Source organism: Salmo trutta, chromosome 14, assembly GCF_901001165.1.
Source record: "Salmo trutta chromosome 14, fSalTru1.1, whole genome shotgun sequence".
Lineage (NCBI taxonomy): Eukaryota > Metazoa > Chordata > Actinopteri > Salmoniformes > Salmonidae > Salmo > Salmo trutta.
In genome coordinates, this window is record NC_042970.1 from 86101766 (window position 1) to 86125008 (window position 23243).

Below are 23243 nucleotides of genomic sequence, written 5' to 3' on the forward strand. Positions count from 1 at the left end.
TGTAAAATACCTGTCCTGGCGTTGTAAGATCTGGCATCAGCAACGTCTGAGCAGAGGAATGCACCTTTTGTGTTCTGACACCTCCCAATTTACTCATTATTCACTGGTTTCAGTTATACTGATTCCACTTAATTATTGTTTGAACTTTTCCTGTCTGTCTACCCAGTAGATGTGATATTTGATGTTAATGGGAACACAACCTCTAACTGGTCTATCTGGTCTTGACAGTAGCAGCCAGGCAACGGTAGAATAATAGCCATGTTTAGAATGTCATTTGACATGCCATATATGACTACGTTATGTACGCCCTATCTTAGGGAATGTACTGTGTTTTACAACAGTTGTACAGCACATCATTACTCTTTTTATGGTTTATAGTTTTATAGTTTTTATTGTTTAGAAGTCAAATAAATAAATAAATAATTTAGTCTTTCCTCATCTGTGAATGTTGGAACTTGGCCAAACGCTTTGGATGAGTCGCTGAAGAAATGTGAACTTTATATTTTGTAATGAGGTCATCATCTGTTTCCATGTTTTTGATTGGCTGCAGTAGTAGAAATGGAACAAGGAAGAGGAGGGACTCTGAAGATTATGTTACTGTTGACACTGTGTCAGCAAGACTTCACTGGTCAATGCCAAGGTACACACACACACGCACGTACTGTACATGAACACACACATAGTGTCTTGATAAATGGCTACTGAAAACGATCAACTCAAGCACTTCTTGTCTGTTTCCAGTTTCAGGGCAGCCTTCTGACCTGAGGATAGTTCTGGTGGGAAGGACTGGAGCAGGGAAGAGTACAACAGGGAACACCATCCTGGGTAAAAACGTGTTTGAGGTGAAGGAATCTCCAGGGTCTGTGACTGCTCAGAGTGAGAAACAGAGTGGAATGGTGGATGGGAGGATGATTGATGTCATCGACACCCCGGGGCTCTATGACACAACAATGTCTAAAGAAGAGATAAAAAGACAAATAGAGAAGGCCATCTACATGTCAGTCCCAGGACCCCACGCCTTCCTGCTGGTGATCAGACTGGGGAGGTTCACAGAGGAGGAGAGGAACACTGTGAAGTGGATCCAGGAGAACTTTGGAGAAGATGCGTCAATGTACACCATCTTGCTGTTCACACATGGGGATCAACTGAAGGGAAAAACAGTCAAAGGGTTTCTTGCTCAGAGCAAAGAGCTACGGAGACTCATCAATATGTGTGGGGGCAGATATCACTCCCTAATCAATGACAAGAGAGAAGACAACACTCAGGTTACAGAGCTGCTGGAGAAGATCGAGGAGATGGTGGCGGAGGACAATGGAGGAGAACACTACACCAGTGCTGACTATGAGGAGGCTCAGAGAAAGATCAGCGATATTACGTTTTACTGTAAACTGGCAGCGTATGGCGGTCTTGCCGCAGCAGGAATAGGGATGTCGTCTGCTTCACCAGTATTGGTGGCAACAGGTGTAGCTGCAGGCTTCAGCCAAGGGTTTGAATGCACTAAGGAGATGCTAGGCTTTTAAAACACCGGGTGTGCGTTCAGTTGGTCTTAACTTTTCGCTACATATGGCAACGGTACTTACTGAATGATATAACAGTTCTTTCAAAACCATTTGCAATGTTATAGATATGCTGGCCGCATGGCAGGATGGCCCTAGCAGGGTGTGAACGTGGAAAATGTTAACAAAACACTCTTGCTGCACTGTACACAATCACCCTTTCATCACCTATAGTTACATTGTTCCTCAACTCAAATCATGACCGTTTTTGAAAGCAGCCCAGGTGTTGACCATGTTTATCTGTAACGCCCTGGCCATAGAAATAGTTTTTTTGTTCGTTATTTTGGTTAGGCCAGGGTGTTACATTGGGTGGGCGTTCTATGTTCTTTTTTCTAGGTTGGTTTGTTTCGTTGATTTTGGCCGTGTGGCTTCCAATCAGGCACAGCTGTAGTTTGTTGTTGCTGATTGGGAGTCACACATAAGTAGCCTGTTTTTCCTTTGGGTTTTTGTGGGTGATTGTTTCTGTCTAGTGTTTTCTGTTACGTTCATTTTTGACCAGACAGGACTGTTTGCTGTCGTTGCTGTTTAGTGTTTTGTTTATAGTGGTTCATTTTATTAAATATTCAAAATGAATACACATCCTCCGCTGCACCTTGGTTTCATTACTACGACAGCCGTTACATTATCTTAGTACATGTATTTAGTGTGGATATATAGTATTGTCGTGTCTTTACTATGGATTAAATGATATGACATGCTATTTTATAAAATCAATTCTCTGTAATTAATATTACCTGATTAAACTAATCATGTAAATGTAATTAACTAGGAAGTCAGGGCACCACAGAATAATGTTTATAGAGCTGTTGTCTTCCTAATAAACTCTTAAAGACCTGGTAATCTTTTATATCAATAGCAGTCAATTATTAATCATCACCTTATTCAGTCTCATCTGAAAGTCGTAAAATTCTTGGTTATCTTCACGAACCCTGGCTAACAAGTTGAATCTGCAATACAAAATTTGGTTTAATTATTTATTTACAAAATACCTAAATAGTCACACAGAATTACATATATACAGGATGGATCATACGTTGATTACTAATTATGTCATAAAAGGAAACGTCCCTAGTGGACGGAACTGATATGACGGCTGGTTACACAAAGAAAGGGGGTTGGGTTTCAATGAAAGTGCGGGAAGACTGAGAAACAAAAGGATTGGGTCTCTATCAGACCTTATGAAGCTATGCTATCATAAGTACAGAATCTTAAGCATTCTAAATAACCGCACATTCGGAAAAGGAAAATTCAAGAAATATATTTACTCTGAGCTGCGCTTCGATAGATTGGTCGAAGATGGAAGGCTTGGTTGCCCAGCAGAGATCTCCCTTGTCCTTTGAAGAGTATTTCTGGGCAGATACGTTGTAGTCGTTCATCTGGTGGTAGAACAGATACGATGTAGTACCCTGTCGTTCGGTGGTAGAACAGATACGATGTAGTACCCTGTCGTTCCGAAGAGATTCTCCGTCCCTTCCCAGGCCACGCACGTCCACAGCTGCTGCTGATAACTTGACGGCCAGTATGTATCACTTCTTTAGTGAATAAGAGTTCAAAGTTCATACCAAGTTGCTATACCATAAGCTCATGCTATATTCTGGCTGGTATAGTCGAAATTCATCCCTTCAGCGTGTCGATCGTCACCTCCACATTGAAATTCTCCCTTTTTAAAGTATGGACAGCAGTCCTCACGTCATCGGGACTATAAGAGGTTGACTTTCGTCAATGGGCATTTGTAATGAGGGAGAGAAGGGCATGTTTCATAGTTCACAACCAATGCCTGTTCACTTGGGCGGGGCCACTGTGTGAGCATAGTTCTTTTATGAAAACAATTCTTTCATTTAGAAGCTAAAATTACATTTAATCTTTTCACAAATAGTTTCATATTTAAACATTTAAATTGCACAACAATTCCATGTGAATCTGATAACTAGAATGTGTAGACTTTCCAAGATACAGTTTATGTTGTCCTATCATCAGTAATAATGTCTCAGACGACAACTGATCTGACATCACATTTTTTAAGTACCAACGGACACTTTCAACTGGTTGGATTACCGAAATATTGTTAGGTTCCCAACCTTTTGATGTTACCATACTCTATGTTACCAAAGGGCTTTCCAAGAGTCCATTCTGTAGAGTGGAGAGAAAAAGGGGGAAAGGTATTTATGGGGGGGGGTCATAAACCTCCGCCAACAGGGCGACGTCATGACAGTATGTATTAAATGGTAGTGTGTGCATTTAGTGGGGATATATAGTATATATTAAAATGGTAGTGTGTGTATTTAGTGGGGATGGTGTAGGAACGAACAGGAAACAGAATGAGTTGAAATATAAAGTCAAGAAGAAGCAGATTTAAGATGGCGTATTGACAGCAACAGCAGTTGTTCAGACGGTGGTAGCAGCTCCAGTAGTAGTTCAGACGGTGGTAGCAGCACCAGTAGTAGTTCTGACGGTGAAGCAGCACCAGTAGTTGTTCAGACGGTGGTAGCAGCTCCAGTAGTAGTTCAGACGGTGGTAGCAGCTCCAGTAGTAGTTCAGACGGTGGTAGCAGCACCAGTAGTAGTTCAGACGGTGGTAGCAGCACCAGTAGTAGTTCAGACGGTGGTAGCAGCTCCAGTAGTAGTTCAGACGGTGAAGCAGCACCAGTAGTAGATCCTGTTACAGCTGTTTTAACGGGGTATTTTCAGGGTTCAATGCCTTTAATAAAAGACTGAAAGACCCTGGCATATAAAGATGTGGAAGATAAGAGGTTGGAGTGGGAAATACACTCAGTGGTTTAAGTGTAGCAGTAGAGTAGATTAATACTGTACAATGTGAATCAACAGACGTCAGATACACTGAGGGCATACACATGTCTTTTCTTTTTACATACAACATGATTGGTAACACATTACTTGACATCCAGCATCATAACAGGTTATAACATGGTCATAATCATGTATTAATATGTCATAACAGCTGACATAACTTGTCATAACCTGTCATAATAGGGTCATAACACTGTCATGACACATATATTTAGATATGTTGGAACATATATTGCAATATTTTATGGCTGGTTATGACACCTACATAAGAGTGTCAAAACCCACAAAACCTACCACACAAGGCAAACATTCCATTACACCACTTGTCAACAGTAGGTTTATGTTAGATAACATTTTCTGAAATATACCATATTAAATTATCATTCTAATTGCTCACACGTTGATGTCAGACATGCACCTACCCCAATGCTCTGTTGCTGATGACTGGGATGAATGCAGGAGTAGATTTCAGGAACAGGACAAAACACACTCTTTTTGACTGATGACTGACATACTTTAAGGGTATGATAGGCCTATCTGGTATAAATGATTATGATGACCATAATGCTTTATCACAGTGTCATAAAGTGTATTTTCTTAGTCCAAGTAAAGGGACACAGGAGCAACATAATACTTTATCACAGTGTCATAAAGTTTATTTTTGAGACACTGTTTAATTTAAAATATTATTTAAAAAAAAGAATTCATTATAACAACAAAGCACTTAAGATACACTTTCAAACGAAAGGAAACTTCTTTGCAGGGTCAAAACTTGTCATTAAATAACGCAATATATGTCACAACAGATGTAAATATATGTGTCGTAACAGTGTTAAGACCATATTATGACAGGTTATGACAATTTATGTCAGCTGTTATGATATATTATGACATGGTTATGAACATGTCATAACTTGTTATGATGCTGGGTGTCAAGTAAACTGTTACCAAATTATTTATCAAGAAAACGCAAGCTATATGCTTGCCATTGTGAGATCAGTGAGTTACAGTATGTTTTTGTACTGTGCTGTGAAGGCCAGTTGTTCTCCAGCTTTAAGGGTACTATGGTACTATGGTGTTAAATACTGAGATGTAGTCGATGAACAGCATTCTTACATAGGTTTTCCTCTTGTCAAGATGGGTTAGAGCAGTGTGCAGTGTGCAGTGTGATTGCGATTGCGTCGTCTGTTGACCTATTGGGGCGGTAAGCAAATTGGAGTGGGTCTAGGGTGTCAGGCAGGGTGGAGGTGATATGATCCTTGACTGGTCTCTCAAAGCACTTCATGATGACGGAAGTGAGTGCTACAGGGCGGTAGTCATTTAGCTCGGTTACCATACAGTGGGGGAAAAAAGTATTTGATCCCCTGCTGATTTTGTACGTTTGCCCACTTATAAAGAAATGATCAGTCTATAATTTTAATGGTAGGTTTATATGAACAGTGAGAGACAGAATAACAACAAAAATATCCAGAAAAACGCATGTCAAAAATGTTAGAAATTGATTTGAATTTTAATGAGGGAAATAAGTATTTGACCCCCTCTCAATCAGAAAGATTTCTGGCTCCCAGGTGTCTTTTATACAGGTAACGAGCTGAGATTAGGAGCACACTCTTAAAGGGAGTGCTCCTAACCGCAACTTGTTACCTGTAAAAAAGACACCTGTCCACAGAAGCAATCAATCAATCCGATTCCAAACTCTCCACCATGGCCAAGACCAAAGAGCTCTCCAAGGATGTCAGGGACAAGATTGTAGACCTAAACAAGGCTGGAATGGGCTACAAGACCATCGCCAAGCAGCTTGGTGAGAAGGTGACAACATTTGGTGCGATTATTCGCAAATGGAAGAAACACAAAAGAACTGTCAATATCCCTCGGCCTGGGGCTCCATGCAAGATCTCACCTCGTGGGGTTGCAATGATCATGAGAACGGTGAGGAATCAGCCCAAAAATTCTCGTGACAGATAGGGATTGATTGAATATGTCCGTAAACACACCAGCCAGCTGATCTGCGCATACTCTGAGGACACGGCTAGGGATGCCGTCTGCGCCGGCAGCCTTGCGAGGGTTAACACGTTTAAATGTTTTACTCACGTTGGCGTGAGAGAGGTTTTGGTAGCGGGCCACGTCGGTGGCACTGAATTGAGCAAAGAAGTTGTTTAGTTTGTCTGGGAGCAAGACATCGGGGTCAGCGACGAGGCTGGTTTTCTTTTTGTAGTCCGTGATTGACTGTAGACCCTGCCACATACCTCTTGTGTCTGAGCCGTTGAATTGCGACTCTACTTGCAGCAATTGTAATGCTATTCTAAACATTTTGTCATGAGGCTGAGAGAAAACAGTCATGTTTTTTCATCTTAATCTTATGTAGGTGTCATAACCAACCACAAAATAACTGCAGTGGTAGGTTCTGTGGGTTTTCACTCTTATGTAGGTGTCATAACCAGCCATAAAATAATGCAATATATGTTACAAACGGGTCTAAATATTTGTCATGACAGTGTTATGACCATATTATGACATATTATGAGATGGTTATGACCGTGTCATAACATGTTATGATGCTGGGTGCAGGGGTGAAAATCTGACATCAACTTTGGAGTGGACAATTACATTAAATTTTCTCAAGAGCAATTCCTGAGGGGGACACCAAAAGTAGTGCTGTAACACATAGCCTACGTTGTAATATGTTAAATGTATATTGAGGAACCATAATTACTACTACTGGATAATTGATAGGTACAGTAGTTAACAGAAGGGTTGTCCCAACTTGTTCAAATGTTTAAATCATCATAATACTACTACTAATAATAGTTATAGCAGTGTTCCTTATCAGTCCAGTATGTCTGCAGGTATTTGTATTTACAACCAGCAATACCAAGAAAGGCCAATAGGTGGCAATGGTACTGTACACTGTATGGGTGCAGTTTTCGTAAATACAATGAACATGGTGTGATCTCGTCTAAAATAATCTCCATTGAGTAACATCACAAAGTTGTTCTCCGTATTGAATTGACCTTTTAATTTTACTTTTTCTGATACATTTATAAAGTCATTAAATATGTGCCACTGGCCTGAGTCTACTACAATAGCTTTACAAGAACAAAAAGCTAAAAATAAGTACAGTTCTAAAAGCAAAATAACTACTTCAATGAATAACCCAAATAAATCAACCAAAATATCCTTCAGTCTGTGTCTCAACTCTTCAAACAGCAGCTATGGACAAGTATGTCACACAAAGTATGCAATTTTAAATAAAATACCATGAAATAAATAATTAGTAAGTGTACTGTCATGTACTAAAGCCTCCTGAGGACCTCTGCTGCCTCTCCACTGCTGCTACAGGGGTATTTGTTGTGAAAGAGAGGGATCTGCACTGAAAGAGAATCTATGTACATTACAGACAACTACGCCGTTCAGTCTCTCTTGGCCCATGCTAGCCCGTAGCCAAGTCTTTAACCTGCGGAGTGCACTGAAACTCCTCTCAGCCTCACATGAAGACACTGGCACCACAAACAAAATTCTGATCAGCACCTCAACTTGGTCAAACAACCCCCGCACCTCCACTGGAAGCCTCCTGAGGACCTCTGCTGCCTCTCCACTGCTGCTACAGGGGTATTTGTTGTGAAAGAGAGGGATCTGCACTGAAAGAGAATCTATGTTCAGCTCTGGGTACTGATCTAGAGACTCATCCAACTCCCCCGTGAGAAGCGCTCTTTCCAACTTTTGCAGGACGTTTAGACTGTCCTGGTCAAAACGGTCGCCAAACTGAACCTCCACACCATCCAACACTTTAAAAAATTCTGCCCTATAGTGATCCACTGCTTTGCCAGCAAATCGTCTTGAGTGTGTCTCAATGGATTCAATGGATTCAATAGAGTCAATCAATGTTGTTGCTTTCTCATACAGTGCAAGGTAGCTTTCGTCATTTCTCTTGCCCCTAAGAGATGACCGCACACACTCGACTGCAGCCTGCATACCAGAGACAGTCTGAGTTTTCTTCTGCAGTGAAATGTTTAGACATTCAAGCTCTCCAAGAACAGCAGAGGCAAGTGTGAGGCCCAACACAGTCTTGCCTTTGCTGAAGTGCTCGAATAAGCCACTGGCAGTTGAAGCTGTCTTGGATGCAGTTTTTGCCATCTCCTCTAGGCTGCTTAGTACCCGCTCATACTGCCCTAGCACAGCTCTAATAGCAGTATTCCGCACAGTCCACCTCGTTGGACATAGGGGTTTCAGGGTGGTCAGATTTGTATCTTTGGACGTGGCAATTGATTCAAACATGCTCTTAAACTTTCCTGACTGGCCATAGAGGACACCTAACTGATGGACCCAAGATAGTGAATCCCGGATCAGTGGGGAGGCTGTGCAGCCAGCCTGTGTAATCAGATTACACAGTGTGCTCCACAATGCACATAGAGGGCTAATGGCTGCTGCCTCCTCACAATTGCCTGTGCACCTGTGTATTTTCCAGCCACGTTTAGAGTCACCATCGTAGCTCTGCCCACGTAAGCCAGACATGGGCAAATTGAGCCTCAACAACACATCAGTTGCCACTTTCGCAATGCCCTCGCCTGTTGTCTCCGACACCCTGTATAGCCCAATAAACTCCTCGTGAGGGACAAGGTCATGGTCAACATAACGCAGGCAGACACTCTCCTGTTCAGCACCAGAGACATCTTGAGTACCATCAACAATTACTGAAAATTGTACAATCGGAAGAGACCTAATCTCAGCTGCAATGCCTTGAATGACTGTATTGTCCATGATGTTCAGAATTTCATTCTGTACTCCTAACTACCGGTACCCAAAACTACACAATTAATCAAAACAGCAATACCATTGCCTTAAACAAATCTTAGTTCAGTCACCAGTTTAAGTTGAGAGTGGGGGTATCTATGGCATTTTCCAATTATGTCCCTATTTTACAAGTTTTAAAAAATTAGAACCTTTCATAATGTTGCCAAACAAAGACTCAACAAACTTACCTGAGACTCCCTGTCTCTGCCAGTCTGTCCCTGCATATCTGTCCCCAACTCTGCTGTCTGTGTGCCATCTGTTGCCTGCTCTGCCTAATGACATCATTGTGAAACATTTCTATTAGCATTTCCCTTCTTTCTTATGAACATTTTATCAACTAGTCTTTGAGATATTAGGCTACTAGGGTTCTTACTTTGCGTTTTGGTGTACTGAAAAATACTCTGATGTCCGTCTTTTTTCTGCCATTTTTCTACCTGGCTGGCTGGCTGGCTGGCTACACACACACACAGTGTGTAGGTTATTTACAGTAGGAGATGGGCTTCTATCATTCTATATGGACTTCGATCTAAAAGGTAGCTAGCAAATGTGAAACGGATTAAAATGACAAGAGTTGACAGCTGTATGAGTTAACCATTTACACAACATATGCTGCAACCTTTTGTAATTTTAATCGTTTGTTTCATATTGGCTGGCTTCCAACAATAGCTGAATTTGCAAAGCTAGTGAGCACCAATTCCGTTTCAGTGGTGTTTGCTATAATCTTTGCTACCCGGGTTAAATAAAGTTGAAATAAAATAAATAAATAAAAGTTCCCTTGCGACAATGTAGCTTTTGCAACGAGACCATTAAATATATTTAAGACAATGGTAGAAGAGAGTGTAGTTCTGTTCAGTTTGGATTTCAGTTTATCGCTAACCTTATTACAGGGACTTTGAAGCACTAACTTACATCATCTGCGTGCTGATCTTGGAATAAATTGACGATAGCAAAGATTCCATCTTTGACGAGGCCACATAAATGGAATAGGTACTAGCTAGCTTAATAGTTAATATTTGCACGCTAGCTCTGCATATTCAGCTAGTGTGTGTGCGCGATTGACTGGATTAACCTCACGTCAGTTACGTGTATTGAGTGCCTTTCAGACAGTGGATACGACCTCTCTGTTACCTCGCAAGCTAAGGAACTGGCAGTGGATCAAACCATTGTGAGGCAAAGGGTGGGGGGTCGCAATCTTTTGAAACTTAAAAACGCGCTATTAAGTGTCTATAATCAGCACAATTGCTTTCATTGCGAATTATTAATATTATTTAAATTACATAGTTATGTTTCAGTGATATATTGGGGAGGACAAATCATATTTTTCCCAGGATGGGGGGGTCGTGTCCCCCCCCGTCCCCCCCGGGATTTCCGCCCCTGGCTGGGTGTAAAGTATAGTGTTACTATTTTAAGTGTTTCTATAATCCACTATGTGAAAAATGAATGGTGGAAATACGATTGGAACCATTTCCCTGTTTGACAGCTATGTTTTATGGGTATTATGACTCATACTGTTGTTAGGGTTGAACTGGCTATTTGTTTGCATAACTTATATAATATACCGGAGAAGCTATGCTACATTATTAAGTATATAAACTACGGATAAATCAACTGCTGAAGACAAGAAGAACTACAACCGGCGACAGGAAGTGCGTCACGAGGCTGGGACCAGCCTGCACGCCGACGATAGGAGGAGCAAGTTTAAACCACGCTCCTCCTCCCTCTGACAGGCCAGCATTGAGCGGGAACTATCCCTGTCAGAGTATATGAGAGAGAACAATAGGATGTGTCGCTCTCTTCTCTGTCTGCCCTGCGAGGTGTCACAGAGAGACCGTATACGAACGACATATTTACCATACACGTGTTTGCATTAATTAAAGTACAAATAAATCAGAAGTTACTATGTGCTGACTATTTTGTTCTGATACCAGAAACGAATTGACGCAACTTTAACACTGTGGTAATCTATGGAGTTGGAAAGAGAACAAACAGATCTGGGACCAGGCTAGTCAAGTATAACATTACATTTGAAAATGTAGTTTTATATGTTATTTAATTTGCAACCTTTTTCTCCCAGAAGGAGACTGGGAGAAAAAGATGTCTTTCATTTTACCCAAAAGATGTGGCCTATCTACTGATTCTGTCAAGCAGCTATGGTTAAAAAGCGACACCCAATCGGAATTCCTGAGTAGAATAATGTTTGCCTAGCAACACTCTGTCATTGGCTAGAAATAACTAGTTTGCTGGGAAAATGAAACTTAACAGAATGTAAGGTGCAGCACATTGGGCGCATTAGTTTCACATGAGTTTTAGACCATTCCATTGGTCGTTGAGGTAAATCTCCACCCACCTGGGGCACCTGACTCTGCAAAACCAGCAGGCCCACCTCTTCAGCTCTCTGTGACAACAGGGGACAACAATATACAGATCTGTGAAACCACACTAAAAGTGGCTATTCAACTTAACTACCTTACTAATTAAATGTTGTTCAACAATCTACTCTACAGTACTTGAATAACTGTAGCACAATATTAAGTAGACATTTTATTGATTTCAGGTCTGTTAACATTTATGCATAAATAATCATATGATTGCATCACTTAACATCAAAAAGTCAAAACAATCACATTCTGCTATACAGTATGTTTGTATTTATACACATTTTAATATTGTAGAACAGTGAAAGGAGAAACATGGTTAAACTTTTACCTGAAACATTTACCTTGTTTAGTGCAGAGATAGTGCAGTATATTGTACCTTGTTTAGTGCAGAGATAGTGCAGTATACTGTATATTGTTTAGTGCAGAGATAGTGCAGTATACTGTATCTTGTTTAGTGCAGAGATAGTGCAGTATACTGTATATTGTTTAGTGCAGAGATAGTGCAGTATACTGTACCTTGGTTAGTGCAGAGATAGTGCAGTATACTGTACCTTGGTTAGTGCAGAGATAGTGCAGTATACTGTACCTTGGTTAGTGCAGAGATAGTGCAGTATACTGTACCTTGGTTAGTGCAGAGATAGTGCAGTATACTGTACCTTGTTTAGTGCAGAGATAGTGCAGTATACTGTATATTGTTTAGTGCAGAGATAGTGCAGTATACTGTACCTTGGTTAGTGCAAAGATAGTGCAGTATACTGTACCTTGGTTAGTGCAGAGATAGTGCAGTATACTGTACCTTGGTTAGTTCAGAGATAGTGCAGTATACTGTACCTTGGGTCAACAGCCATCTTATAGCAGGTTGTTGCTGTGAGGGACACACCTGCAGGTTTTTGTCAGTACTGACTAAGGTCATGTTCCACTGCTTAGACGTTGCATGCATCAACCAATGGTTGACTGACAGATTGCTAAAACATATGATAGGATTAGCTGATGTGTAAAATATCTATCCAGGCGTTGTAAGATCTGGCATGTGGTGGTTCATTTCTTTACTATCAAATGAGGAGAGACAAACTTATCACACAAGTCAGAGTTATACTTAAACTAAATCTTTAATCACTTATTAATAAGGGAGCAGGTCAATACAACGCACACATATAAAGTGAATCGATTGAGTGCTCTACGATAATGATGGCTGGTCAACTATTCACGCTCAGATGATCTATAGAATGGGTCACAAGGTTAAGATTTGTATGAAGGACACCTATAATGCATAGCAGACAGTATCTGCTGTGTCAACAGTTTTCATTGTATAGAGCAGTGTCTGTCCCCCTGACTCCAAACTGGAACCATCTCTCTCTGGTACGGTATAGAAAGGAAACATGAACTCATGTTCTCTGGAATGCTCTTTAGGTTTTATCACCCAAAAGACATGGTAAATCTCCTCTGTCAGTGTTATCCGATAGAGGCCCATCCTCAGTAGAACACACTGTCATGGGTGTCTTAGGGATTGGACCAAAACGCAGCGGGAATGTGAATACTCATCTTCTTTTAATGAAGGAAAACGAAAACACTTAACAAAACAACAAACATTGACAAGAAACAGTCCTGTCAGGTGCAACAAACACTAAACAGGAAACAACTACCCACAAATCCCATAGAAAAAACACCCCTACTAAATAGGACCTTCAATTAGAGGCTACGAGGAACAGCTGCCTCCAATTGAAGGTCAAAACAATAAACTAGACATAGAAATAGAAAAACTAGAAAATAGAACATAGAAATACAAAACATAGAACACAACCCAAAAACCCCGACAACACAAAACAAACACACCCCTGCCACGTCCTGACCAAACTACAATAACAAATAACCTCTTTTACTGGTCAGGACGTGACACACACACACAATAGCTATAAGAATCCTCTATTCTGTTGCATAAAACAACCATTTCATGCAATAAAAGTATTATAACATAACCTTGCAATTTTCCACCATAGGTGTCAACAACGTCTGAGCAGAGGAACACACCCTTTGTGTTCCGACACCTCCCGATTTACACATTCTTTAAATGTTCACCTCTAACTGGTTTATCTGGTCTTAACAGTTGCAGCCAGGCAACAGTAGAATAATAGCCATGTTAAGAATGTCATTTGATACACATATGAGTACATTATGTTCACCCGAGGTAAGCTACTTTGTTAGGGAATGTACTGTGTTTATCCACAGTTATACCACATATCATCACTCTTTTTATAGTTTATAGTTTAATAGTTTTTATTGTTTGAAAGTCATGTAGCTGAGAAAAATATATAATTTAGTTCATCCTCATCTATAAACGTTGGAACTTTTCCGAACACTCTGCATGAGTCACCGAAGAAATGTGGACTTTTTATTTTGTAATAGGTCATCGTCTGTTTCCATGTTTTTGATTGACTGCAGTTGTAGTAATGGCACGAGGAAGAGGAAGGACTCTGAAGATTATGTTCCTGTTGACACTCTGCCTGCAAGACTTCACTGGTCAATGCCAAGGTACACACACACACACACACAAAGTACACACACACAATACACACACACACACACAATACACACACACACACACACGCACATTTGTTTGTTTCTTTGGATCCCATTGTCTTTTCCAGAGGCTGCAGATATTCTTCCTGGGGTCAACAAAAAACACAAAACATGACAAGTAATGAAACACTGATAGACAAGGACAGTCACACAAATAAATAAATAAATAAATAAATAAATGTATATTATTACAATAATAATACAATAAAATAAAATAAAAAATGTGTGTGTGTGTGTGTGTGTGTGTGTGTGTGTGTGTGTGTGTGTGTGTGTGTGTGTGTGTGTGTGTGTGTGTGTGTGTGTGTGTGTGTGTGTATGTGTGTGTGTGTGTGTCCCTTCACATGTCCTGCCATTCCATGAGAAGTTGATTCATGTTTTTTTATTTATTTGTTTCATTTTGGACTTGGGGACTGTGAAGAGACCCCTGGTGGCATGTCCTGTTGGGTATATATTGTTGTATAAGCTGAATGTTATTTCACTATTTGACTAGAAGAGAAGCAATTAATGTCTCGTCAACCCTCAACCAGGAAAGACACAGACACACACACATACACACACACGCACACACACACATATATGCATGGACTTACACAGTAGCTGTTTTCAGTAGCCTTTAATCAAGACACCCACTATCAGTGTTAGTAGTTGATGTTACTCTTCAATAACACAGACCCCAAAGCAAAATAGGGGGGAGAAAAATATGTTTAAAATCTGTTGTTCTGCCCCTGAACAAAGCATTTAACCCACTGGTCCTAGGCTGTCATTGAAAATAAGAATTTGTTCTTAACTGACTTGCCTAGTTAAAAAAATAATAGATGTTATGCTGAGAGGTAGATGTTCATTCTCCCCTGTCCTCAGTGATTCTTTCCACAGAACAAAGGGACAGGATGTAGTTTTATAACCCAACCCTAGCCTGTGGTTGACCATTTAGAATTCCTTGCAATAAAACGGGGCCAATTGCCAAATAACAAGTATCCTATATCAGTCTCAATGTCCAGACAAATTCCTCCCATGTTGCTGACCCATTGATCAATAATTCCCTATTACAGAAAAAACATTATTTCCATTGATCGTTAGTACTCTATTGACTTTTTGTCCTCTTGACCTTTAGTACTCTATTGACCTCTCATCCTCTGCGTTGTGTATTTATCTTAAAATATTTTTACACTCCCCCTAGACCGTTTTAAAAATATATATACTTGAAATGTATTTTTGGAAAATAATAGATAACATGAAAAATAGACAGTATAGAAAACATTAGCAGTAAGCCTAAAATCATTCACATTAAACACGTTACATTTCTATAAAACACAAAGGGCATATTTTACTTGCTGTTACAGTAAGAAATAGATTTCAAACAAAGTTATAGAAGATAAGCATTAACATGTGTAATGATGATGTCCTTTACGATTCCCACCACATCCTGAATTTGAGGAAACTCACACCAAAAAAATATTGTCTACAAGACAATAATATTCAATCGTCCTACTGGCAAGGTCATCATTCACCAAGTCCTTTAAAGTGACCAGCTGTCACGTCCTGGCCAGTATAAGGTTAATTGTTTTGTAGTTTGGTCAGGACGTGGCAGAGGGTATTTGTTTTATGTGGTTCAGGGTGGTGTGTTTTGTTAAAAGGGTGATTGATTTAGTAATTCCGGGTTTTGGTTTATGTTTAGGTATTTCTATGTGGAGTCTAGTGAGTGTATGTCTATGTTTGGTTAATTGGGGTTGGGACTCTCAGTTGAAGGCAGGTGTTGTCTATCTGCCTTTGATTGAGAGTCCCATATAGTAGGGTGTGTTTGTGTTTGGTATTTGTGGGTGATTGTTCCGTGTTTAGTGTGTGTAAACCTAACAGGACTGTCAGTGTAGCGTGCGTTCGTTTTTTTGTTATTTTGTATGTTCATTTTGGGAATTTATTAAAAGTTCAAAATGAACAACTGCACACCTGCTGCGTATTGGTCTACCTTTTCCGATGACGATTTCGCATTATCGTCAGAAGACGAAGATATTTGTGACAGAATCACCCACCACTCAAGGACCAAGCAGCAGAGGGAGGAGCAGAAGGAATTCGAGTTGGACTGGCAGGAGAAGTGGACCTGGGAGGAAGTTCTGGACGGGGCCGGACCTTGGCATCAGGCTGGGGATTATCGCCGCCCGCAGTGGGAAATTGAGGCAGCCAAGGCAGAGAGGCGGTGGTACGAGGCCAGAGACGCGCTGAGGGAGAAGCACGAGAGGCACCCCCAAGACATTTTTTTGGGGGGGCACACGGGTAGTTTGGCTAGGCGAAAGAAGAGCCGGAAGCCAGCTACCCGTGGTTATATGGAGGAGCGTATGGGGTGGAGAGCGCTATGTTTCGCTGAGAAGCGCACTATCTCACCCATACGCACGCACAGTCCGGTGCGAGTTATTCCAGCCCCTCGCAGGTGCCGTGCTAGAGCGGGCATCCAGCCTGGTAGGAGGATGCCTGCGCAGCGCATCTGGTCGCCGGTACGCCTCCGAGGACCAGGCTACCCAACTCCCGCTCTACGCACAGCTACCATCAGGCCCCTGCACAGCCCAGTCTGCCCTGTACGAGCACCCCGCTCGTACAGGGCTACTAGTTCCATCCAGCCAAGGCGGGTTGTGCAGGAGGTAAGATCTAGACCGGCTGTGAGCCTCCATAGCCCTGGGTTTCCAGCTCCTGTCTCTCGTGCGGACCCGGAAGTGCGACAACCCAGTCCGACTCGTCCTGTTCCCGCTCCCCGCACTAGCTTTCAAGTGCGTAAACCCAGCCCCGCCAGTCAACAGTCGTCGGAGCTGCCCGCCAGTCAACAGTCGTCGGAGCTGCCCGCCAGTCAACAGTCGTCAGAGCTGCCCGCCAGTAAACAGTCGTCGGAGCTGCCCGCCAGTCAACAGTCGCCGGAGTGGCCAGACTGCGCTGAACTGCCGGAGTGGCCAGACTGCCCTGAACTGCCGGAGTGGCCAGACTGCCCAGACTGTCCCGAGTTGCCAGACTGCCCAGACTGTCCCGAGCTGCCAGACTGCCCAGACTGTCCCGAGCTGCCAGACTGCCCAGACTGTCCCGAGCTGCCAGACTGCCCAGACTGTCCCGAGCTGCCAGACTGCCCAGACTGTCCCGAGCTGCCAGACTTCCCAGACAGCCTGGAACGGCCTGAGCCGGAGCCACCTCCAGAAATAGGTGGGTTGGGGAGGGGGGGTGTAGCACAGTGCCGTCGTTGACGGCAGCCACCCTCCCTTCCCTCCCTTTAGAAAAGGGGAATTTTTCTTTTGGTGTTGCTTGGGTTTATTTTTGTTATGGTGCTTCCGGGGTAGCACCTTTAAGGGGGGGGTAATGTCACGTCCTGGCCAGTATAAGGTTAATTGTTTTGTAGTTTGGTCAGGACGTGGCAGAGGGTATTTGTTTTATGTGGTTCAGGGTGGTGTGTTTTGTTAAAAGGGTGTTTGATTTAGTAATTCCGGGTTTTGGTTTATGTTTAGGTATTTCTATGTGGAGTCTAGTGAGTGTATGTCTATGTTTGGTTAATTGGGGTTGGGACTCTCAGTTGAAGGCAGGTGTTGTCTATCTGCCTTTGATTGAGAGTCCCATATAGTAGGGTGTGTTTGTGTTTGGTATTTGTGGGTGATTGTTCTGTGTTTCGCCTTGTGCCTTACCAGACTGTTTTTGTTGATCGTTCGTTTTTTTTTGTTATTTTTGTATGTTCATTTTGAGAGTAATTAAGAGTAATTAGCCTGCACATACCTGCTGCGTTTTGGTCCTCCTTCACCGACGACAACCGTGACACCAGCTCTTCCACACTGGTATCAGTCCCACATAGATAACGATTATAACTTATGTTCTGACAGTCTACCGGTAGTGAGGAATTCTTCTTCCGTTCCACTGATTGATAAGGACTTCTCTAATGAACACTTCAACGGTGATCTTGTATCATTTCAGGTACAGTCCTTGGGTCAAAGGGATATTGCTACAGCTTCAGATGGTAGATTCTCATAACCTGTAATGAAGGAAACTGTCATAATCGTCATAATGGACAGACCAAGGCGCAGGGGGTAAAGTGCTCATACTTAATTTATTTAAAGATAACACTTAAACGAAATAAACATACGATGAAAAACAGTTCCATAAGGCTATACAGAAAATAACCACCCACAAAACACAAGTGAAACAAACCTCAACTAAATATGGCCTCCAATTAGAGGCAATGACAACCAGCTGCCTCTAATTGGAGGTCCTACCAAAAACCCAACATAGAAATAGAAAACTAGATTTAAACATAGAAATAGAAAACATAGAACCTAAACCCAAAACACACAAAACAAACACCCCCTGCCACGCCCTGACCAAACTACAATGATAAATAACCCCTTTTACTGGTCAGGACGTGAAAGAAACAATGATGAAAGTAACGTCCTGGTTTCAAGAGAAATTTATATTTCACATACATTTCCCTAAGTAAGCATGTCCCGATTTTCATGAAAAAGTTGGACATTTCCCCTAGATTTCCCTAATACGATGACTGCGGTGTACAACATGAAAGCTTAACAGGTTCTGATCATCTTACTATGCTTCTTCACCTGAGATTGGCCCCCGATTGCTAAAAAATCAGTTCTTTATTCTCCAGGCTCTGCTTTGTCATCAAAATGGACAACCTTGCAATGAGTGTATCCATGGTGATTTTTCCTGATTTTTCCTGGACTTTCACTGCTGACCTTATTATGAGCAACACTTGATAATGACCTTCCCATTCTGGCCCTATTGTGTCTGTTACATATTTTTTTTACCATCACCACAGCCTGGTGGTTAGAGTGTTGAAATAAAAACCGAAAGGTTGCAAGATCGAATCCCTGAGCTGACAAGGTAAAAATCTGTGTTCTGCCCCTGAACAAGGCAGTTAACCCACTGTTCCTAGGCCGTCATTGAAAAAATATATTTGTTCTTAACTGACTTGCCTAGTTAAATAAAGGTTGAAAAAAATTGTTATCTCTTGCCGACACTTCTCTACTTTGAAATGGTTCTTCATATCAATTAATATTTTTCATGCTCACATCCGGAGGAGCTGTTCTGCCCTTTTCCAGAGTGGTTTTTATTACTTAACAATGGCATTACATTAACTTCAAAGGTTGTATAATATATATCTCTATGTTTATATATTTATTTAACCCCCCCCCAAAAATGTTTTAAAAGTAATTATATATATATTTATAACCCCCGTTGAGGACTATAACCTCTTCTTTTTCAAATTGTCTCTGTAAGGCCTGGTTACCTATAAAATTTGTGTTCACTTCAAAAGCTTGTTGAAGGCTTACATTACCCACATGTGTACAAATTGCACAAAAAGGACTCAAACGTTTTAATAGAGGACTTAAACCCCTATAATAGAGATTTAACAAACCTGTAACAGAGCAAATAAAGGACTAAACCTTATACATCACGGATACGTATCACTCATTGCATGCCCTAATTTTATCTTGATTTGGTCATTTGAAATGATATCACACTGCTGGCTTGTTTCTGAAGCTAAGCAGGGTTGGTCCTGGTCAGTCCCTGGATGGGAGACCAGATGCTGCTGGAAGTGGTGTTGGAGGGCCAGTAGGAGGCACTCATTCCTCAGGTCTAAAAAAAATGTCACCCAGCAATATGTTAGCATTCAATCAGGAGATTAAGAGTTGAATCCCATGGGTTGCGCTCAATTGGTCTCTCTTTTCCCTGGATCAACACACAGTTGAGTCTTTCCTTGTTGTTGGTTACGACCAATTCATCCGGGTCACGGCACCAAGTGTTAGCAGTTGATGTTACTCTTCAATAACACAGACCCCAAAGCAAATGAGGGGGAGAAAAATAGGTTTATTCAAAGACTGACAAATCATAGATGTTATGTTGAGAGGTAGATGTACATTCTCCCCTGTCCTCAGTGATTCTCTCCTCAGTGATTCTTTCCACAGAACAAAGGGACAGGATGTAGTTGTATAACCCAACCCTAGCCTGTGGTTGACCAATTAGAATTCCTTGCTATAAAACTGGGCCAATGGCCTATTTCAGGCTCAATGTCTAGACAAATTCCTCCCATGTCTCTGACACATTGATCAATAATTCGCTATTACAGAAAAAACACTATTTCCATTGATTGATAGTACTCTATTGACTTTTAGTCCTCTTGACCTTTAGTACTCTGCGTTGTGCATTTATCTTAAGATATTATTTAAAAATCAATCATTTCTTGTCTGTTTCCACAGTTTCAGGGCAGCCCTCTGACCTGAGGATAGTTCTGCTGGGGAAGACTGGAGCAGGGAAGAGTGCAACAGGAAACACCATCCTGGGGAGAGAGGTGTTTAAAGCGGAGGATTCTCCAGTGTCTGTGACTGCTCAGAGTGAGAAACAGAGTGGAGTGGTGGATGGGAGGAAGATTGATGTAATTGACACCCCAGGACTCTTTGATACAAAAATGTCTCCAGAAGAGATGAAAAGTGAAATAGTCAGGTGTATAGAAATGTCAGTCCCAGGACCCCACGCCTTCCTGCTGGTGATCAGACTGGGGAGGTTCACAGAGGAGGAGAGGAACACTGTGAAGTGGATCCAGGAGAGCTTTGGAGAAGAAGCCTCAATGTACACCATCTTGCTGTTCACACATGGAGATCAACTGAAGGGAAAAACAGTGGAGGAGTTTCTGGCTGAGAGCAAAGATCTACAGAAACTCATCAATATCTGTGGGGGCAGATATCACTCCCTAAGCAATGACAAGAGAAAAGACACTCAAGTCCCAGAGCTGCTGAAGAAGATAGAGGAGATGGTGATGAAGAATGGAGGACAACACTACACCAATGAGATGTACCAGGAGGTCCAGAGGAAGATCAACGAGGAAAAGGAGAGGAAGAGACAGGAAGAGAAGAGAGAGAGAGAGGAGACAGGAAGAGGAAGAAATAAGAAAAAGAGAAGAACAATTGAATGACTGCAAGTGGTCAGCACTTGCCAGTTCGGGTGCATTGGGGTTGGGAGCCATGTACAGCTCTCCATTGTCATTAGCAGCAGGGGCTGTATTCGCCGCTGTTAAAGGTTATCAATGCATGGACACCTATTTCAAATCAGGTAGTTCCAACTCAGAAGACCAGAAGGATTAAGATTTCCACATCCACCATCTCAGATTGTTTTGAAATTAAGATTCATTTTAGTGTTATATAATATAAATATAATTTGATCTCTGAGAAATTAAGCAAATTTATTGCGCCCAATTTTACCTTTCAATTGATAGGATTCATTTTCTATTCAATAAATATAGTACCAAACATCTGATCTGGATCAAATTTTTCCCCAACAATGATGGAAATGAAGAAAAAAGAATGATCAAAAGTCTCAGATCAGATTTTGGCTATTATTTCACACTAATGCCTTGTTATCTGGAGGGCGGCCATTTGCATCTCCCCAATGGTCCAAATGTGGAATCCGTAACCATGCTGGTATCAAGGACAGTAATGGTTTGAGAACATTCCAAGATTTGGAAGATACCTACACATTACCAGTTACATACACATTACCAGATACATACACATTACCAGATACATACACATTACCAGATACATACACATTACCAGATACATACACATTACCAGATACATACACATTGCCAGATACATACACATTACCAGATACATACACATTACCAGGAAACTCTTTTGTTTATATTTACAACTCAGGTTAGCTTTGTTAGCCTATGGAGTCCCTTGGGAAACCCAGCTACTGAACCATCCAATGATGGGATTTATTAATAAATGATCTGGGCTCCTGAAAGGACTGATCTCTATAATATACATGCTATATATGCTAACTTCTGGAAAGTGGTAGAACTTTTTAAACAATTCCTCCCGCTTGGGGGTGGCAGATAGCCAAGTGGTTAGAGCATTGGGCCAGTAACTGGACAGTTACTGGATCAAATCCCTGAGCTAACAAGGTAGAAATCTGTCCTTCTGCCTCTGAGCAAGGCAGTTAACCCACTGTTCCCCAGGTGCTGAAGATGTGGCTGTTGATTACGGCAGCCCTCTGCACTTCTTTGATTGGGTTAAATGCGGGTTGGGTTAAATGCGGAAGACACATTTAATTTGTACAACTGACTAGTATTCCCCTTTCCCTTGTTGTCCCAGCAGGTTTTGACAGCCTCTGGTCCCATACCAGACAAAATAAAAATTTGTGGTACTTTTAATAACCATTTACCTTAAACTGGCCAATTATTTGAAAGGATAATCTCTGAAAATGCATATCATTCTACTAGAGTCCCCTAGTCACATGACCTTGTAGAGAACGATGCACTAACAGACTCACAGACTTAATCTTCATTTCACCATTTGATGTCTATGATGTACTAAGTGCTATGCTAAAGAGTGTAAGAAAGTCTAAAATGCATATCTGATTCACATAATCCCTTCTTACTCTCTGCACCTCTTATCACAGAACCATTGACCTATATATTATAACTTTACAGTTGTTTCTGGTGTTGTTCCTAAGATCTGTAAAGCAGGACATGTCCTCCCCCTACATTAAGGAGGAGATCCTTCTGACTTAGATAACTACCGTCCAATTTGCAAATGATCCAACTGTCAGCTAAGAACTTTTTTAACTTCCCACTCTATTCTTAATGTGAACCAATCCGGTTTTAGACCTGGACAGAGCACAGTTTCAGCTGCTAGTTTTGGATGTGTTAAATTTCTTAGATCAGAAAAAATTGTGTTGCATTTCCAAGGCCTTGGACACTGTTGACCATCACACTCATTCAAAAGTTGACTGAAATAGGCCTGGATCAGGCTTCTTGAAAAGTGGTTTGAGAATGTTATGTCAGACAGGACTCAATGTGGGATTTCTGATGGTGTGAAGTCTAGTTTCCTGGTACTGGAACCTGTTCTCTTTAATATTAATACAAATAATATTGGTTTGTCTGTTAACTTGTAATATTAATCTGTATGCAAAGTGGGCTTCTGTTTTAGGACTAGATCTTGCCTCTCACTAATGAGCAGGAAGCAGATTGTACAATCAACTTTCCTGACAGTTCTTGACTATAGTGACACCATTTACCAGATTGCAGCAGCTACTACTCTTAAACCTTTGGATGCAGTCTACCATAGCACCCTTCACTTTATCACAGGTGACAGTTT

At 41.4% G+C, this 23243-nt stretch overlaps 1 protein-coding gene and 1 pseudogene across 3 annotated transcripts in view; both read left to right on the plus strand.

The window, feature by feature from the left end:
• The window catches only part of LOC115147785 (GTPase IMAP family member 7-like), a 32875-nt gene extending 31129 nt beyond the window's left edge, over positions 1-1746 (plus strand). For all 3 annotated transcript variants that reach the window (XM_029690082.1, XM_029690081.1, XM_029690080.1), the window contains exons 2-3: positions 551-640; positions 742-1746. In XM_029690082.1, the coding sequence (XP_029545942.1) occupies positions 559-640; positions 742-1520 (861 nt within the window). In that variant the 5' untranslated portion in view covers positions 551-558 and the 3' untranslated portion in view covers positions 1521-1746. The remainder of the gene's footprint in view (positions 1-550; positions 641-741) is intronic.
• A 12213-nt stretch (positions 1747-13959) lies between these two features.
• Positions 13960-21388, plus strand: LOC115147779 (GTPase IMAP family member 7-like; annotated as a pseudogene).
• Positions 21389-23243: the final 1855 nt, after the last annotated feature.